Below are 12902 nucleotides of genomic sequence, written 5' to 3' on the forward strand. Positions count from 1 at the left end.
AAAGCAGCCTGAAGAAGTAGTCACATTAAACATTTACAGTTGTTGTAAATGTTAATCTATATTGGCGTGCCTTTTATAATCTCAAACATTTCACAGATGAAATTGAGTCTCCACTACAGTGTCAAAGATGAGTGATGTTTGAGACATGACTTATTGAGAGAGTTTAGGCAGGTTTTTGCTCTAGTTGTGTTGTGGGCCTGCTGCATGTTATCCCATTATAACAGTGGAGAGGAGACTATCTTCATCCACTGGCTTTATGAGACAGCATATTACACCTGTGTTTTTTTTGGAGGTGATCAGAGTATCAAACTTCAGGCCTGAGGTAACCCCTTGTCACCTTCCATCTCCACTTGAATCTCTATCTTTTGAAGAGGAACAGACTAAAGGGCTTTTCACATAACTGAGTCAAACTAACCTGAGCTCTTCTGTACTGAGCTTGCCTGGTTATGTGTCCACCATAGTGGCTAGTTGATATTGATATCGGGTCGGCACGGTAGTGTGAAAATGGTATGATTTCTTTCAACCTGCAACAACTCTCAACTGGAATGTTTCTTGTCATGGGATCAAACAAGTCTTTTTCATTTAGCTTCTTTCCAGGACAGGACTCCGTCATTTCTCAGTTTCTCAAATCCACAGTCAAATGTATCCTCTTATCTGTAACTGGCTCGCGCTGTGCGGCTCAACCGTTGTCCATGATGGCGGTAAATAAGGGCCGTGTGGGTCTGCCAGCTCTGCCCTCTCCGTAACCACATTCTTCCCGGGGTGTTTAACATCTGTTCCAGGTAGAATTACACTTCTCCCACAGGCCTCTGCTATCAGGGTCAATCACAGTCTCAACCTGGCTTGTCCCAGGCCTGTCTCTCCCTGTAACCTGAGTCTGTGTGTAGTATACACCTTCTTCATCCCACACCTCAGAGGCATTCTATCACCCAGCCTCACAACTATATGTCCCAGCAGCCTCCAGGGGACTAGGGTTATGTCCAACTTGTTCATCATCATAGCAACTATGAAAGGTTCCGTTTTAATATGTCTAAGAATCTCACTGTAGCTGTAACTGTTCCCAACTATCGTCTATGATACAGTCTGGTGAACTATGATTGGGTTATAGCATATGCATGTGTACGCTTTGTGTGGCTACAGGTGCTCCTTTTTACGAGATATGATTATCGTCATCTTAGCTTATATGTGTCTGTGGGTATTATCCTCTAGTCTCCTCTATTAGGCTTGAACAATCAGTTCAAAGCCGAGTGTGGAGCCATGGCTTAGCATTCAGCACAGTGAAATGGCATGTTGTCATCGAGCGAGAGGCCTGAGAAGGTACACTTAACATTCTCAGGGAGTGGATTACCTGCAGTCAGACCACAGCGTGTCTTCAAACCAACCCAACACTCACACACTGACAGTAACAATGATGTCATTCATTGCAGGGCATCAAGCCAGTGGGGTAAAAGTGAGCCAAAGAGTGAAGTCGCTCTTTGAAGAAAGGGAATCCCATTGTGAAAAGAAAACACATAATTCTTTCTTTTGAGTGGGGAAACAAAAGCAATTCTGCTGTGGGGTATAACTTTTGCATTTCTACACAAAAATAAGCCCCAAGTTAACATGACCAAATACTGACACTCACCCACTCAGTCACACAAGAAAGGTATCAGTTACCATTTCATTTGTCTGAGATGCTTCCCCTGCATGTGAACGCAGAGGTGAGTGTGGTGGTTCTTTAAAAGATGACAGGGCTGGTAGCTGTCATTCCAGGAGCAGGCAGAGGTGAGTGTGGTGGATCTTTAAAAGATGACAGGGCTGGTAGCTGTCATTCCAGGAGCAGGCAGAGGTGAGTGTGGTGGATCTTTAAAAGATGACAGGGCTGGTAGCTGTCGTTCCAGGAGCAGGCAGAGGTGAGACACGCAGGAAGGAAGGCAGATGAGTTTTGGAGGTTCATTTTACACAGACAGTCTGTATGACACGCTACAACACCTTCATCCATCCTCATCACTCATCAGCAACCCATGACTGGGTGGTAGAGGTAGTAGCAGGTAGGTATCTCTCCTCTCTTGACTTGAGGACACTGGGTTCCTGCATTTGGGTCCATACAGACAGCAGTTACCACCTTTTTTGTCGATTTCTCACCCCAAGCTCAAGCTCATCTGTAGACTGTGTGGTGATTGGGAAACGGTAGACAACTTACATTTTTTTATTGTGTCTGTTCAAGTGAAATAATTTTTCAAGTGTACTATTGAGAAGGTCCTATAGACTTGACTTTGAGAGTCCTATAGAGTTTTTTATCCAGTCTTGCCACGTCTGCGTTTAGAAAATGACAGTTCGTGATGTTCTGCTTGCGTGCTGTGCTGTATGTATGTCACCAGACTGTACTGTGGTGTGGCCATCCTAAGAAAGCAGACGCCACAGGCACACACAGCTAGTGGAAAGACTGAGTGAGGGAGGATTCAATATCACATGCATGACAACAAGGCACAGATATGTCCACATGGCAACGAACAGGAAACTATCGAGGAATAGATCGTATGGGATTTCATTGCTGGCGATTAGCTGAGAAAAATATTGTGTTTAAGTTTGGATTGTGTGTGTGTGTGTGTGTGCATCTGTATGTCTGTCCGTGTAACGCCCTGGCCATAGAGAGGGGTTTTTGTTCTTTATTTTGGTTAGGCCAGGGTGTTACATTGGGTGGGCGTTCTATGTTCTGTTTCTATGTGTTTGTATTTCTTTGTTTTGGGCTGTGTGTGGCTCCCAAATCGGGCGCAGCTGAAGTTCGTTGCCGTTGATTGGGAGTCCGTTGGGGTTTTGTGGGTAATTGTTTCTGTTTCTGTTACTGTGTTTAACGTGACAGGACTGTTTTGGCTGTCAGTTTCTTGTTTTGTATTGTATAGTGTCCGTTTTCTCAATTAAATATGACGAACACTAACTCCGCTGCGTTTTGGTCCGCTCTCTCTAAAGGCAACCGTTACAGTCCGTCTAGGAAACCAATAGTTACATAGTTTATCTTCTTGTCCTCTTCATAAATGTCCTAATTAATGACTGAATCTTTGACTATAGTTGATCTCCCACACATGGAAGTAATTACTTTGTATTCAAGTCAATCCATCATAAAGAATTTATAAGTGGGTGGTTGGGTTTAATAAAACCATGGAACATATCAAGAAACAATTAGTGCTTTATATAGGCATGGCAAAGCTTTACCATAGACTTATATAAAACTAGTCCTATACCATGGAACTTAAATACTGACTTATGGCATGCAGAATGGAGTCCTTGGCAGCTGAAATTGAACCGTGTAACATAACAGGTGTGTACTTCATTAAGGCTTAGCACGGTAGCACCTGAAAGGGGGGTACAGCTAGCCTGGTCCCAGATCTGTTTGTGCCCTCTTGCCTACTCATATATGGTAATTGTTTGGCCTGACTCCAAACAATGACCATATAGCTTATAGGAGTTGAAAAGACAGCATAAACAGATCTGGGACCATGCTACACTTACAAAAAAATGGGTTCCAAAAGGGTTTTTCGGCTGTCCCCATAGGATAACTATTTTTGGTTCCAGGTAGAATCATTTTGGGTTGCATGTAGAACCTTCTGTAGAAGAGATCTACATGGAACCCAAAAGGGTTCTACCTGGAATCAAAAAGGATTCTTCTATGGAACCCTTTTGGGTTCTAGATAGCACCTTTTTTCTAAGTGTAGGGCACATCATCTCTGAAGGTACTATGCTACCAATTGAAGACCTAGTCAACGGTTCACTAAGTAGTAGATGTATATTTCGAGGCAATCTCTAGTCTTCGAGGACTCTGTGATATCATCAGAAAGGTATCAGTTACCATTTCATTTGTCTGAGATGCTTCCCCTGTGTGTGAATGCAGTATATTTCGAGGCAATCTCTAGTCTTCAAGGACTCTGTGATATCATTGGGCTTTTCAGATGTTAAGTGATATAGATTCAGTTGTTAGTCAAAACAGAATGCCTGGAATGTGGCGACTGTCAACAGTACTGTAGTAAATCATTTATTTAAAACCCTGTTATAGTTTAAAGTGTGAAGTTTTCCCATCCAATTGGTAATAGCCATTTAGCTCTGCACCTTGCCATTTCTGGGTGTCTGCCATCCTATCAATTTTAATTGTGTGAGTTTTCCAAAAGAGCCCCAATAAGCTAATTATAAATGACTGGCAACTTGGATGTTAAGTGGTATTGAAGCAAGAGTTTTGTCCTGAAATAGTATAAAGTCCCATTGTAAAATTTCCTAATCCCCATCTCTAAAAAACATTCCCTGAAACAGGCTTACTCACCACCAATTTAAAGTAAAACCATTTTGAGCCAAATTACTCTGGACAATTAAAGCCAGAGTCACTCGTTACTACCCTAACCACAGAGTGTGTGGAAAATGTGTGGAGTCCTTGTAGTACTGTCTTCATTTATGAGTAATCAAAGGAAACCTCTTTTACACTGTAATCCTGCTTTTATCTGGTGTGTACAAATCAGCCTTTTTTCTTCAAACTGAGAACCCTCAAAATCGTTCAACCCTCCTCCGTGACTGGTTCTGATTAGTCTGCCATATGCCCATATACGTCTCATCCGTCCCTTACGCAAAATATATAGGTCTCCAATAATTACAGGGCTGTAACCGTATCCACTTCAGGTGATTTTCATAAGGGTAAACAAATCCACAATGCTAGGAAGTGATGGCATGCATCAAATTGTGGCCTTAGATTCTTAAGAGCTGCATACCACTAGGGCCACAACAAATTGTCTAGTTGCGGAACGGAAGACGTTAAGGTTTATGAACCTGTAATTTAATTGATGTACTCATTCAGTCATGTACAGGTTTTATAGGTCTACATTGTTAAAACCTCCATCCTCTTCAATGTAAACAAATCAGTCAGAACAACTGGATCACAGTTTCCCTCTGGGTTTATCTGTGGAATTATCTGTGTATGGAAACTAAAGTGCAATGATTGGTTATTGTACACTACAGTAATACTACAGTCATAGCATCACAGTTTGTCATTTCTGTTGGATAACTTAGTAGAGTCTTCTAAACTCCAAAATCCCATTTTTGGCTCACATGTGAGAAATGATGTCTTGGTACTACTGTTTTCACGATGGGGCGCAATGATGTCAGGGTTGTGTTACGATGGCATGTTCAATGTAACCAGGATGGAGTCTTTGACTGTCTACATGATCTGTCACATTACCAGACTTATTAAAGGGTTGAATCATATCTAGCAGATACATAGATCTACAGTACATAGAGCCGTCAATTCGGATGCCTACAGTGGATATCAATGAGAGTTATGTTATGCATGCACCTCAAGTTGAGACCATGCCCACAGAATGGTATGATTCAAATACATAGCCATTCCTCTGGGTCCCATTGTGCAATGTTTTGGGACAGCTTTGCCCAGAGCATCCACTCATACCATGCTGTGGTTGCAGTCGGATTGCAGTCCCATTAGAGCCACAGTAGTTCAGCCCAGTGTATAATAAACATGTAGCCTATGATTCATGTTCCGCTGATTTCATTAAGTTTACTGTTAGGCTGGTACCGAAGACATTGGTGCTAATGACTTGCACAGATGGAGGGGGAAAATGAAAAAAATGGACACGCGCAGGCAAACACACACACACACACACACACACACACACACACACACACACACACACACACACACACACACACACACACACACACACACACACACACACACACACACACACACACACACACACACACTCCTGCCACTGGGCTGGCACTCAGAAAAGGCAGCTATCAGCAAGACAGCTAAATGTGGTACAGTTGAAGTGAGCCAGGGACATTAAATGGTACTGAGGGCTACTACTAGCCTGTGGCCAGACGTATTTAAGTGAGGCGGATAGGTGGGAATGTGTGACAGGCATAGCCTACTGGGTGGAGGTACTGTAGACTACTAGGTGGAGGTACTGTAGACTACTGGGTGTGGGTACTGTAGACTACTGGGTGGAGGTACTGTAGACTACTGGGTGGGGGTACTGTAGACTACTGGGTGGGGGTACTGTAGACTACTGGGTGTGGGTACTGTAGACTACTGGGTGGAGGTACTGTAGACTACTGGGTGTGGGTACTGTAGACTACTGGGTGGAGGTACTGTAGACTACTGGGTGGAGGTACTGTAGACTTCTGGGTGGAGGTACTGTAGACTACTGAGTGGAGGTACTGTAGACTACTGGGTGGAGGTACTGTAGACTACTGGGTGGGGGTACTGTAGACTACTAGCTGGAGGTACTGTAGACTACTGGGTGTGGGTACTGTAGACTACTAGGTGGAGGTACTGTAGACTACTGGGTGTGGGTACTGTAGACTACTGGGAGGAGGTACTGTAGACTACTGGGTGGGGGTACTGTAGACTACTGGGTGGGGGTACTGTAGACTACTGGGTGTGGGTACTGTAGACTACTGGGTGGAGGTACTGTAGACTACTGGGTGTGGGTACTGTAGACTACTGGGTGGAGGTACTGTAAACTACTGGGTGGAGGTACTGTAGACTTCTGGGTGGAGGTACTGTAGACTACTGGGTGGAGGTACTGTAGACTACTGGGTGGGGGTACTGTAGACTACTGGGTGGAGGTACTGTAGACTGCTGGGTGTGAGTACTGTAGACTACTGGGTGGGGGTACTGTAGACTACTGGGTGGAGGTACTGTAGACTACTGGGTGGAGGTAGGCAGGAGGCAGAAAGTAGTGCCACTGCCAAGGTAACTGGGTACTAAACATAAACTGAGCCCATTAACTGTTCATCCTGGAGCTGTTCTGCATCCATCCCAGTCTACATTTCAGGGGGAAAGCTGTTCATCCTGGAGCTGTTCTGCATCCATCCCAGTCTACATTTCAGGGGGAAAGCTGTTCATCCTCAGCAGATGTGTTTTCTTCCTGTTGGAAGAAAGGAGTGGTGATAATTCTACCCAGAGAGGGAAGGATGGGGTCTTTTTAAGACAGCTGACATATTTCATAATTTAAGGCCACAGCACACACAGCCCTCAGACTGTACATGTGGTCTCACTATGTGGAGGGAGAGAGAAAGAGGGAGAGTGAAGGGGGGACGAGAGGGAAGGGGCAAAGATAGGGAGAGAGAAGATGGAGAGGGAAGAGAGAGGAGAGGAAAGAGAGGAGAGGGAAAGAGGGAAGCTGAGGTCTGTGCATGTTTTCTACTGAGGAGTCAGACAGAGTTTAGCCTCTTATTCCAGGCTTCTGAGTTCTCCTAGAATACATAGAACACAATAATACAACGCCTGGCTACGCTACACTAGGTAGAGTTGGGTCTACAGGCCTCCAAGGGTCTCCTGATGGTGGCTCTTAATGAGACCTGTTGTGGCTTGTAAAACACTGACAGGTCACAAGAGCATTACCGCACCACTCTGTGCTTCAGTAAAAAAAAACACTATGTATTCATTTCAAATGAAGCTTTACTAAACATCTCAACATATTCTCATTTCAGTATGTACAATAGTGTTGTAAACTTTAGTATGGTTTAATATAACATTTTTACAGAGTGATACGAAACAGTTTCCTATACATAATTGAAAGGAAATAAACTTTGACAAACATAATCTTTAAGCATGTCATTTACAAATGACCTGGTAACGTCAAGTGAACTGGTAACGTCAAGATAATGATACTCATTGTACATTGCGATTCATCATTGAAGGGTAAACTATATATACACATCTGTTTCGGTTCCAAAATGGTGTTTCTGTACCCAAAGTGAGGTATCATTGTTGGATGCATCAAAGGTTTGCAAGTAAGAGAATCATTTTAAATGAGGCTTAAATAACTTTGAATTAAAAGGTGAAATAAGTATCACATCATAATTAGCTCTTTACCCAAGTGGAAGAAAAAGGATTATGTGTACAAAGTCTTTGTAATAGAGGTTCATCATCCAATGTAATACTGTCCCAATGGAAATGCTGTAAACAGGGTCTGGTATTAGATTGACTTGATAGATAGTTACACATTTGGTTTTTAGATCTACAGTACCATTGAAAACACAAGTCAAAAGAAAAGGATTGTCAACCCTGATAAAGAAATGTTTTGTTGCTTAGTTGGGTGGGCACAAGAATAATTAAAGCTACATACACTTATTGCAATAAATACACTTTTCTTACGATATCTTAAACATGCACACACACAAACATGCATACACACACACAAACATGCATACACACGCATACACACACAAACATACACACACACAAACATGCATACACACACATACACACACACACACATACATACATACACACAAACAAACAAACATACATACACACAGACACACACACACACACACACACACACACACACACACACACACACACACACACACACACACACACACACACACACACACACACACACACACACACACACACAAATATACATACACACACATACATACACACACATACACACACACACACACAAACAAACATACACACACACACGCTGGTCAGAAACAGGTTGGTTATAATCCTTATATATACTGTAACATGAGTCTCCTCACACAGCGTTATCAAGTCATCAGCGTCCTTTGGTCTACTTACTGTGTGACATTTATCATTATCTCCTGGTTCATGTACTTTACACTGGGAAAACAATTAGTTCTTACATTATTCTTACATGTAGCAACATACAAGTATTGTAACTGAAACTATAAACGACAGCTTTATATCACTGTTCCATAAAATACCCCAAAATGCCAACATTTTGTATAATGCATACCATGTCACAAGTCAAAGTGGCAACCTAGAACCCCTGTTCCCTCATTGACAAATGTAATGTCAGTCTTGTGTTTCCTGTCTTGATGAAAGCAGTGACCTCTCCACATGTTTTAAAGTAATCATTTTCATCCTTTGGTTTGATTTTCCATGTAACATTGGTGGACGGCTCAGTCCCATCCAAAGTCTTGTCCAGTCATCCGGTAGAACCTGAGGTTGAATGGCCTGTAGAAGTCCCTGAGCCTCTGCAGTACCTCTGGTGAGATCTGTGGATGAGGCCTTCCTTTGGACTTCCCCAGACACCGGGGCCTGCTGCTTCCCTCTGGCTTCTTCAGACAGGGGAATCCCTTAGTCTGGTTGAAGTAAAAGTGCTTGTCGCTCACCACCCTCTTCAGACCCAGGAAGTCCTGCACCCGGCCCATCTCCCCCGCCGGGTCGGACACCAGCCGCTCGCCGCTGACAAACAGGAAGTGAGATAAGGGGAAGTGCTGGAGCCAGTTCTCCAGGTGCTTGGCGTACAGGCCGATGCGCACGGCGCTCCACGAGGTGTCGACCAATCCCGAAGAGGTATTCTTTAGGGCCAAGCTCTGGAAGGAGGGGAGGCCGGGTTGTTTGGACAGCGTCTGGGTATAGTCGGAGACTGCCCGGGTCACGGGGTTGCGGACGACTACAATGAGCTTGGTGTGGCAGTTCATGGTGCAGAGGCGACGAGGAGCCTCCTTGGTCACAAAGTAGCTGGGCGTCTTCTCCATGGTGATCTGACCTTCCAGGGTTCGAGGCATCAGGTTCCTGACAACAGACATGGAGAAGAATCAGTTACAGTCATTCACTCAACGACATGACAAACTTCACACTATGCAGTGTCATAAAGAGCTGGAACATTGTTCATAATATACTGTACAGTGGATAGGATTCTTACATCTGTGTGTTTTTACAGAAATAGAGAAGACATTACAGATATACCATTTTAGATACACATCTTTGTCTGAGCCAGATATACATCCTTCAAGTACAAAACTTTGTCCAATTTCTTTTAAATGGAAATATTTCATTTCCAAAAGTACTATTTTCCTCTACAAACTCAGGTATGAAAAATTGCATTCTTAACTGCCACAAATCCAGCACTGTATATCTAAATTAAACCTTCTCCAAAACAGTCATGATTAAAAGAGTACAGTCTATGTTTATGAACCAGTCCCCAGCCCATCCCAGTCCTGGTATAGGAGCCATGGGAAACTGGGAGGCCGCAGAGCCAATATGGATCTGATGAGCCAAAGCCACAAGAACCACTTAACAGCAATTTCCTTAAGACTTCCTTCTCCAGCCCCCTGTCCTCCCCCTTTCCTGCACCGCAGAGTGATGTGTTCCCCCCGCAGGCAGGCTCTGTGAAGAATCTAGCAATACCAGACGAAAGAAATTCAGGACTACTATGAAACACAGGGCTAGCTAAGCTGCTTAGCTCAGTTACACCGCCTTTCTCACAGCTACTTTTAGTCTTAGATCATAGACAACCTCTGGTGAGAGATACTGTATACTGGAAAGAGATACAACACATAGAGTCCCAACTCTGTCCTGTAGGCAAAGATGTAACTGAGGTGTCATTAGAAACTGTTCCACGAGAAACAGTCTAGATTGAGTTCAGACAGAAGAATAAGCCTGTCACCTCTCTCAGCATCTGTTCTCCTATCTGCTCTGTGAATGTTCTGACATGGCTGTTTGCCTCAACAACAACACCAAAATCAAGTTCAGTGAAGTTTACTATAAAGCTAAAGTATAAATCTGTCGATGTTCCCTTGAGCAAGACACTTAACCCTAATTGCTCCAGGGTTGCCGTTGATAATGGCTGATCTCTGGCTCTGACTCCAAAAAACAAACTTGTATACGACAAATGTAAGCACCCACCTAATTATTAATTATCTTACCTATTGTACTGTACTGTACTGACCAGGGAAAACTCCTAGCTCTATTGTCTATAATTCTGCTTCATCTAAATTCATCGGAATAAATTCTGTTATATGCCATGTGTGTCTGGTCTGGGGGATTTGTGGGTAATGTATGGAGACGGTCCAATCCTCTACTGACGTCTGAGGCTGCTGTTTTGTGGTGAGAATGAATTCAGGGAACAAATTGTTTTACTTAACAAAGGATGAGAAGAAATGTTAGTTTATAGCAATTACTTTTCCATCCATCCATCCATTCATTCATTCATCCATCCATCCACATCATAAGCCTACAGAAGTAGGATCTTAATTTGAGCCAGTTTGCTACAGCAGGAAAATAATCCTGTAGCAACAGTATGTGAATTATTATGTGGAATATAACTAATGGACATTTTTGCTGGGGTTCATCCATTTTTTGTAAGGGAAAAGCAAGTCTGAGTTTATCAGAAGCTTCAGAAGCCTTTTTAAACCTTAAATACACTAGAAGTGTAACATTTCCTGCATTGCAGGAAAGTTATCCTGCAACAAGGTGACCAAATTAAGATCCTACATCTGAATAGTCTGTTATTCTTAAGGAGACCATATTGTGGCTTTACTGAAAATAAACAAATTCAACACATAATCTATGGACAGCCAGCACTTGAAAAAGTCGGTTTGTTTTTTATGAAAAGTCTTGAAGATTCGCCAAAACAATAATGGAGAATGACAGGAGTCCTTTCAAGTGCTTCTATGATTGACAACGGATGAAGCGCCCATCAAATGAAGTTCAAAGAGTTTGTCCAAACAATGTGTGATCCTAGTTTAATTTAGCCAGTTATTCCCCAGCAGGACTCTGGCAGTGGATGCTGACTGACTTTGACGATGGTTCAGAGACTTTGACGACAGTTCGGAGATGTCGCTGGGTAAATAAAACTGTTCATTAGGCCTTGTGTCTGCTGCCAGACATGACATGGCACTAAAACAGAATGGTTTAGCTTAACTGAAGTTGGAATGAAAACCAAACCAAGAAAGGAGGGAAGCGAATCAAACGAACAAGTCATCTCAAACAGATTATAGTCATGATAAGCACAGATAGAGACCTCTGTACATTTCATATTTTATTTAAAATACTTTTCAAAATGCTATTATATTTAAGTAATCGATAGTGTGGGCATCATCTTGGTTGGCTTTTGAGGAGAACTAACAGTGATTTAACTCCTCTCTATAATCTCTCTATAACATCTTCTGACTTTAACGTAATTAATTTACTAGGTGGACCAATACCTTCAACCCTGTTGACATTCTAGAGAGCTTCAACAATCTCTAAAGGCTCAAATCATTCAGACAACAGAGTGGAGCAACAACATGACCCCCTATTAGCCCTGAGCTAAGCACTGGTTTACAGTAGTTCAAAGAGTCATCTGTAGTCAAAGTACAGGGGTAATGTAGACTAGGTCTCCTGTAATTACAGGTGGACAGAACTAGAGCAGTGGTACTGTAACACCAGTGGAGGCTGCTGAGGGGAGGACGGTTCATAATAATGGCTGGAACGGAGCAAACACTGCAGCATTATACTCTGCTAATGTCTTTTCTGTTAAAATGTAGCAAATAAACACGTCCCATTTATGATTAACATCCTAAAATGTTATTCACCTGTCCTGTCTGTCTGTCCCCAGTCCTGCTCTGCCAGATCGATGTGTCTGTCTGTCCCCAGTCCTGCTCTGCCAGATCGATGTGTCTGTCTGTCCCCAGTCCTGCTCTGCCAGATCGATGTGTCTGTCTGTCGCCAGTCTTGCTCTGCCAGATCGATGTGTTTGTCTGTCCCCAGTCCTGCTCTGCCAGATCGATGTGTCTGTCTGTCCCCAGTCCTGCTCTGCCAGATCGATGTGTCTGTCTGTCCCCAGTCCTGCTCTGCCAGATCGATGTGTCTGTCTGTCCCCAGTCCTGCTCTGCCAGATCGATGTGTCTGTCTCTGTATATCTGTGATGACAACAGATACGGCAGGACAGCGACAATAGATATGGAGGTGATGATGTTGGTTGGGTGGCTCTTCTGTCTGTCTCATGTCTGGCCTTGGGTGTCTCCCCTCGTAAGTGATGTTTGTCATTGCTGTAATTGGCCATAAGAACATCTCCTTCCATAGTTATAAATAGTTAATGTGATCCCCCTCTCGCCACCCTCCCCAGGTCCCTATCTATCCCCCCTCTCAATCTGCCTCATCATTACACAATCAA

At 43.3% G+C, this 12902-nt stretch overlaps 1 protein-coding gene across 1 annotated transcript in view; it reads right to left on the bottom strand.

The window, feature by feature from the left end:
- Positions 1-8392: 8392 nt before the first annotated feature.
- The window catches only part of LOC106592519 (heparan sulfate glucosamine 3-O-sulfotransferase 6), a 31483-nt gene continuing 26973 nt past the window's right edge, over positions 8393-12902 (bottom strand). The window contains exon 2 of the mRNA XM_045715538.1: positions 8393-9538. Coding sequence (XP_045571494.1) covers positions 8920-9538 — 619 coding nt within the window. The 3' untranslated portion in view covers positions 8393-8919. The remainder of the gene's footprint in view (positions 9539-12902) is intronic.

This window comes from Salmo salar, chromosome ssa03 (genome assembly GCF_905237065.1).
Source record: "Salmo salar chromosome ssa03, Ssal_v3.1, whole genome shotgun sequence".
In the NCBI taxonomy this organism is placed as follows: Eukaryota; Metazoa; Chordata; class Actinopteri; order Salmoniformes; family Salmonidae; genus Salmo; species Salmo salar.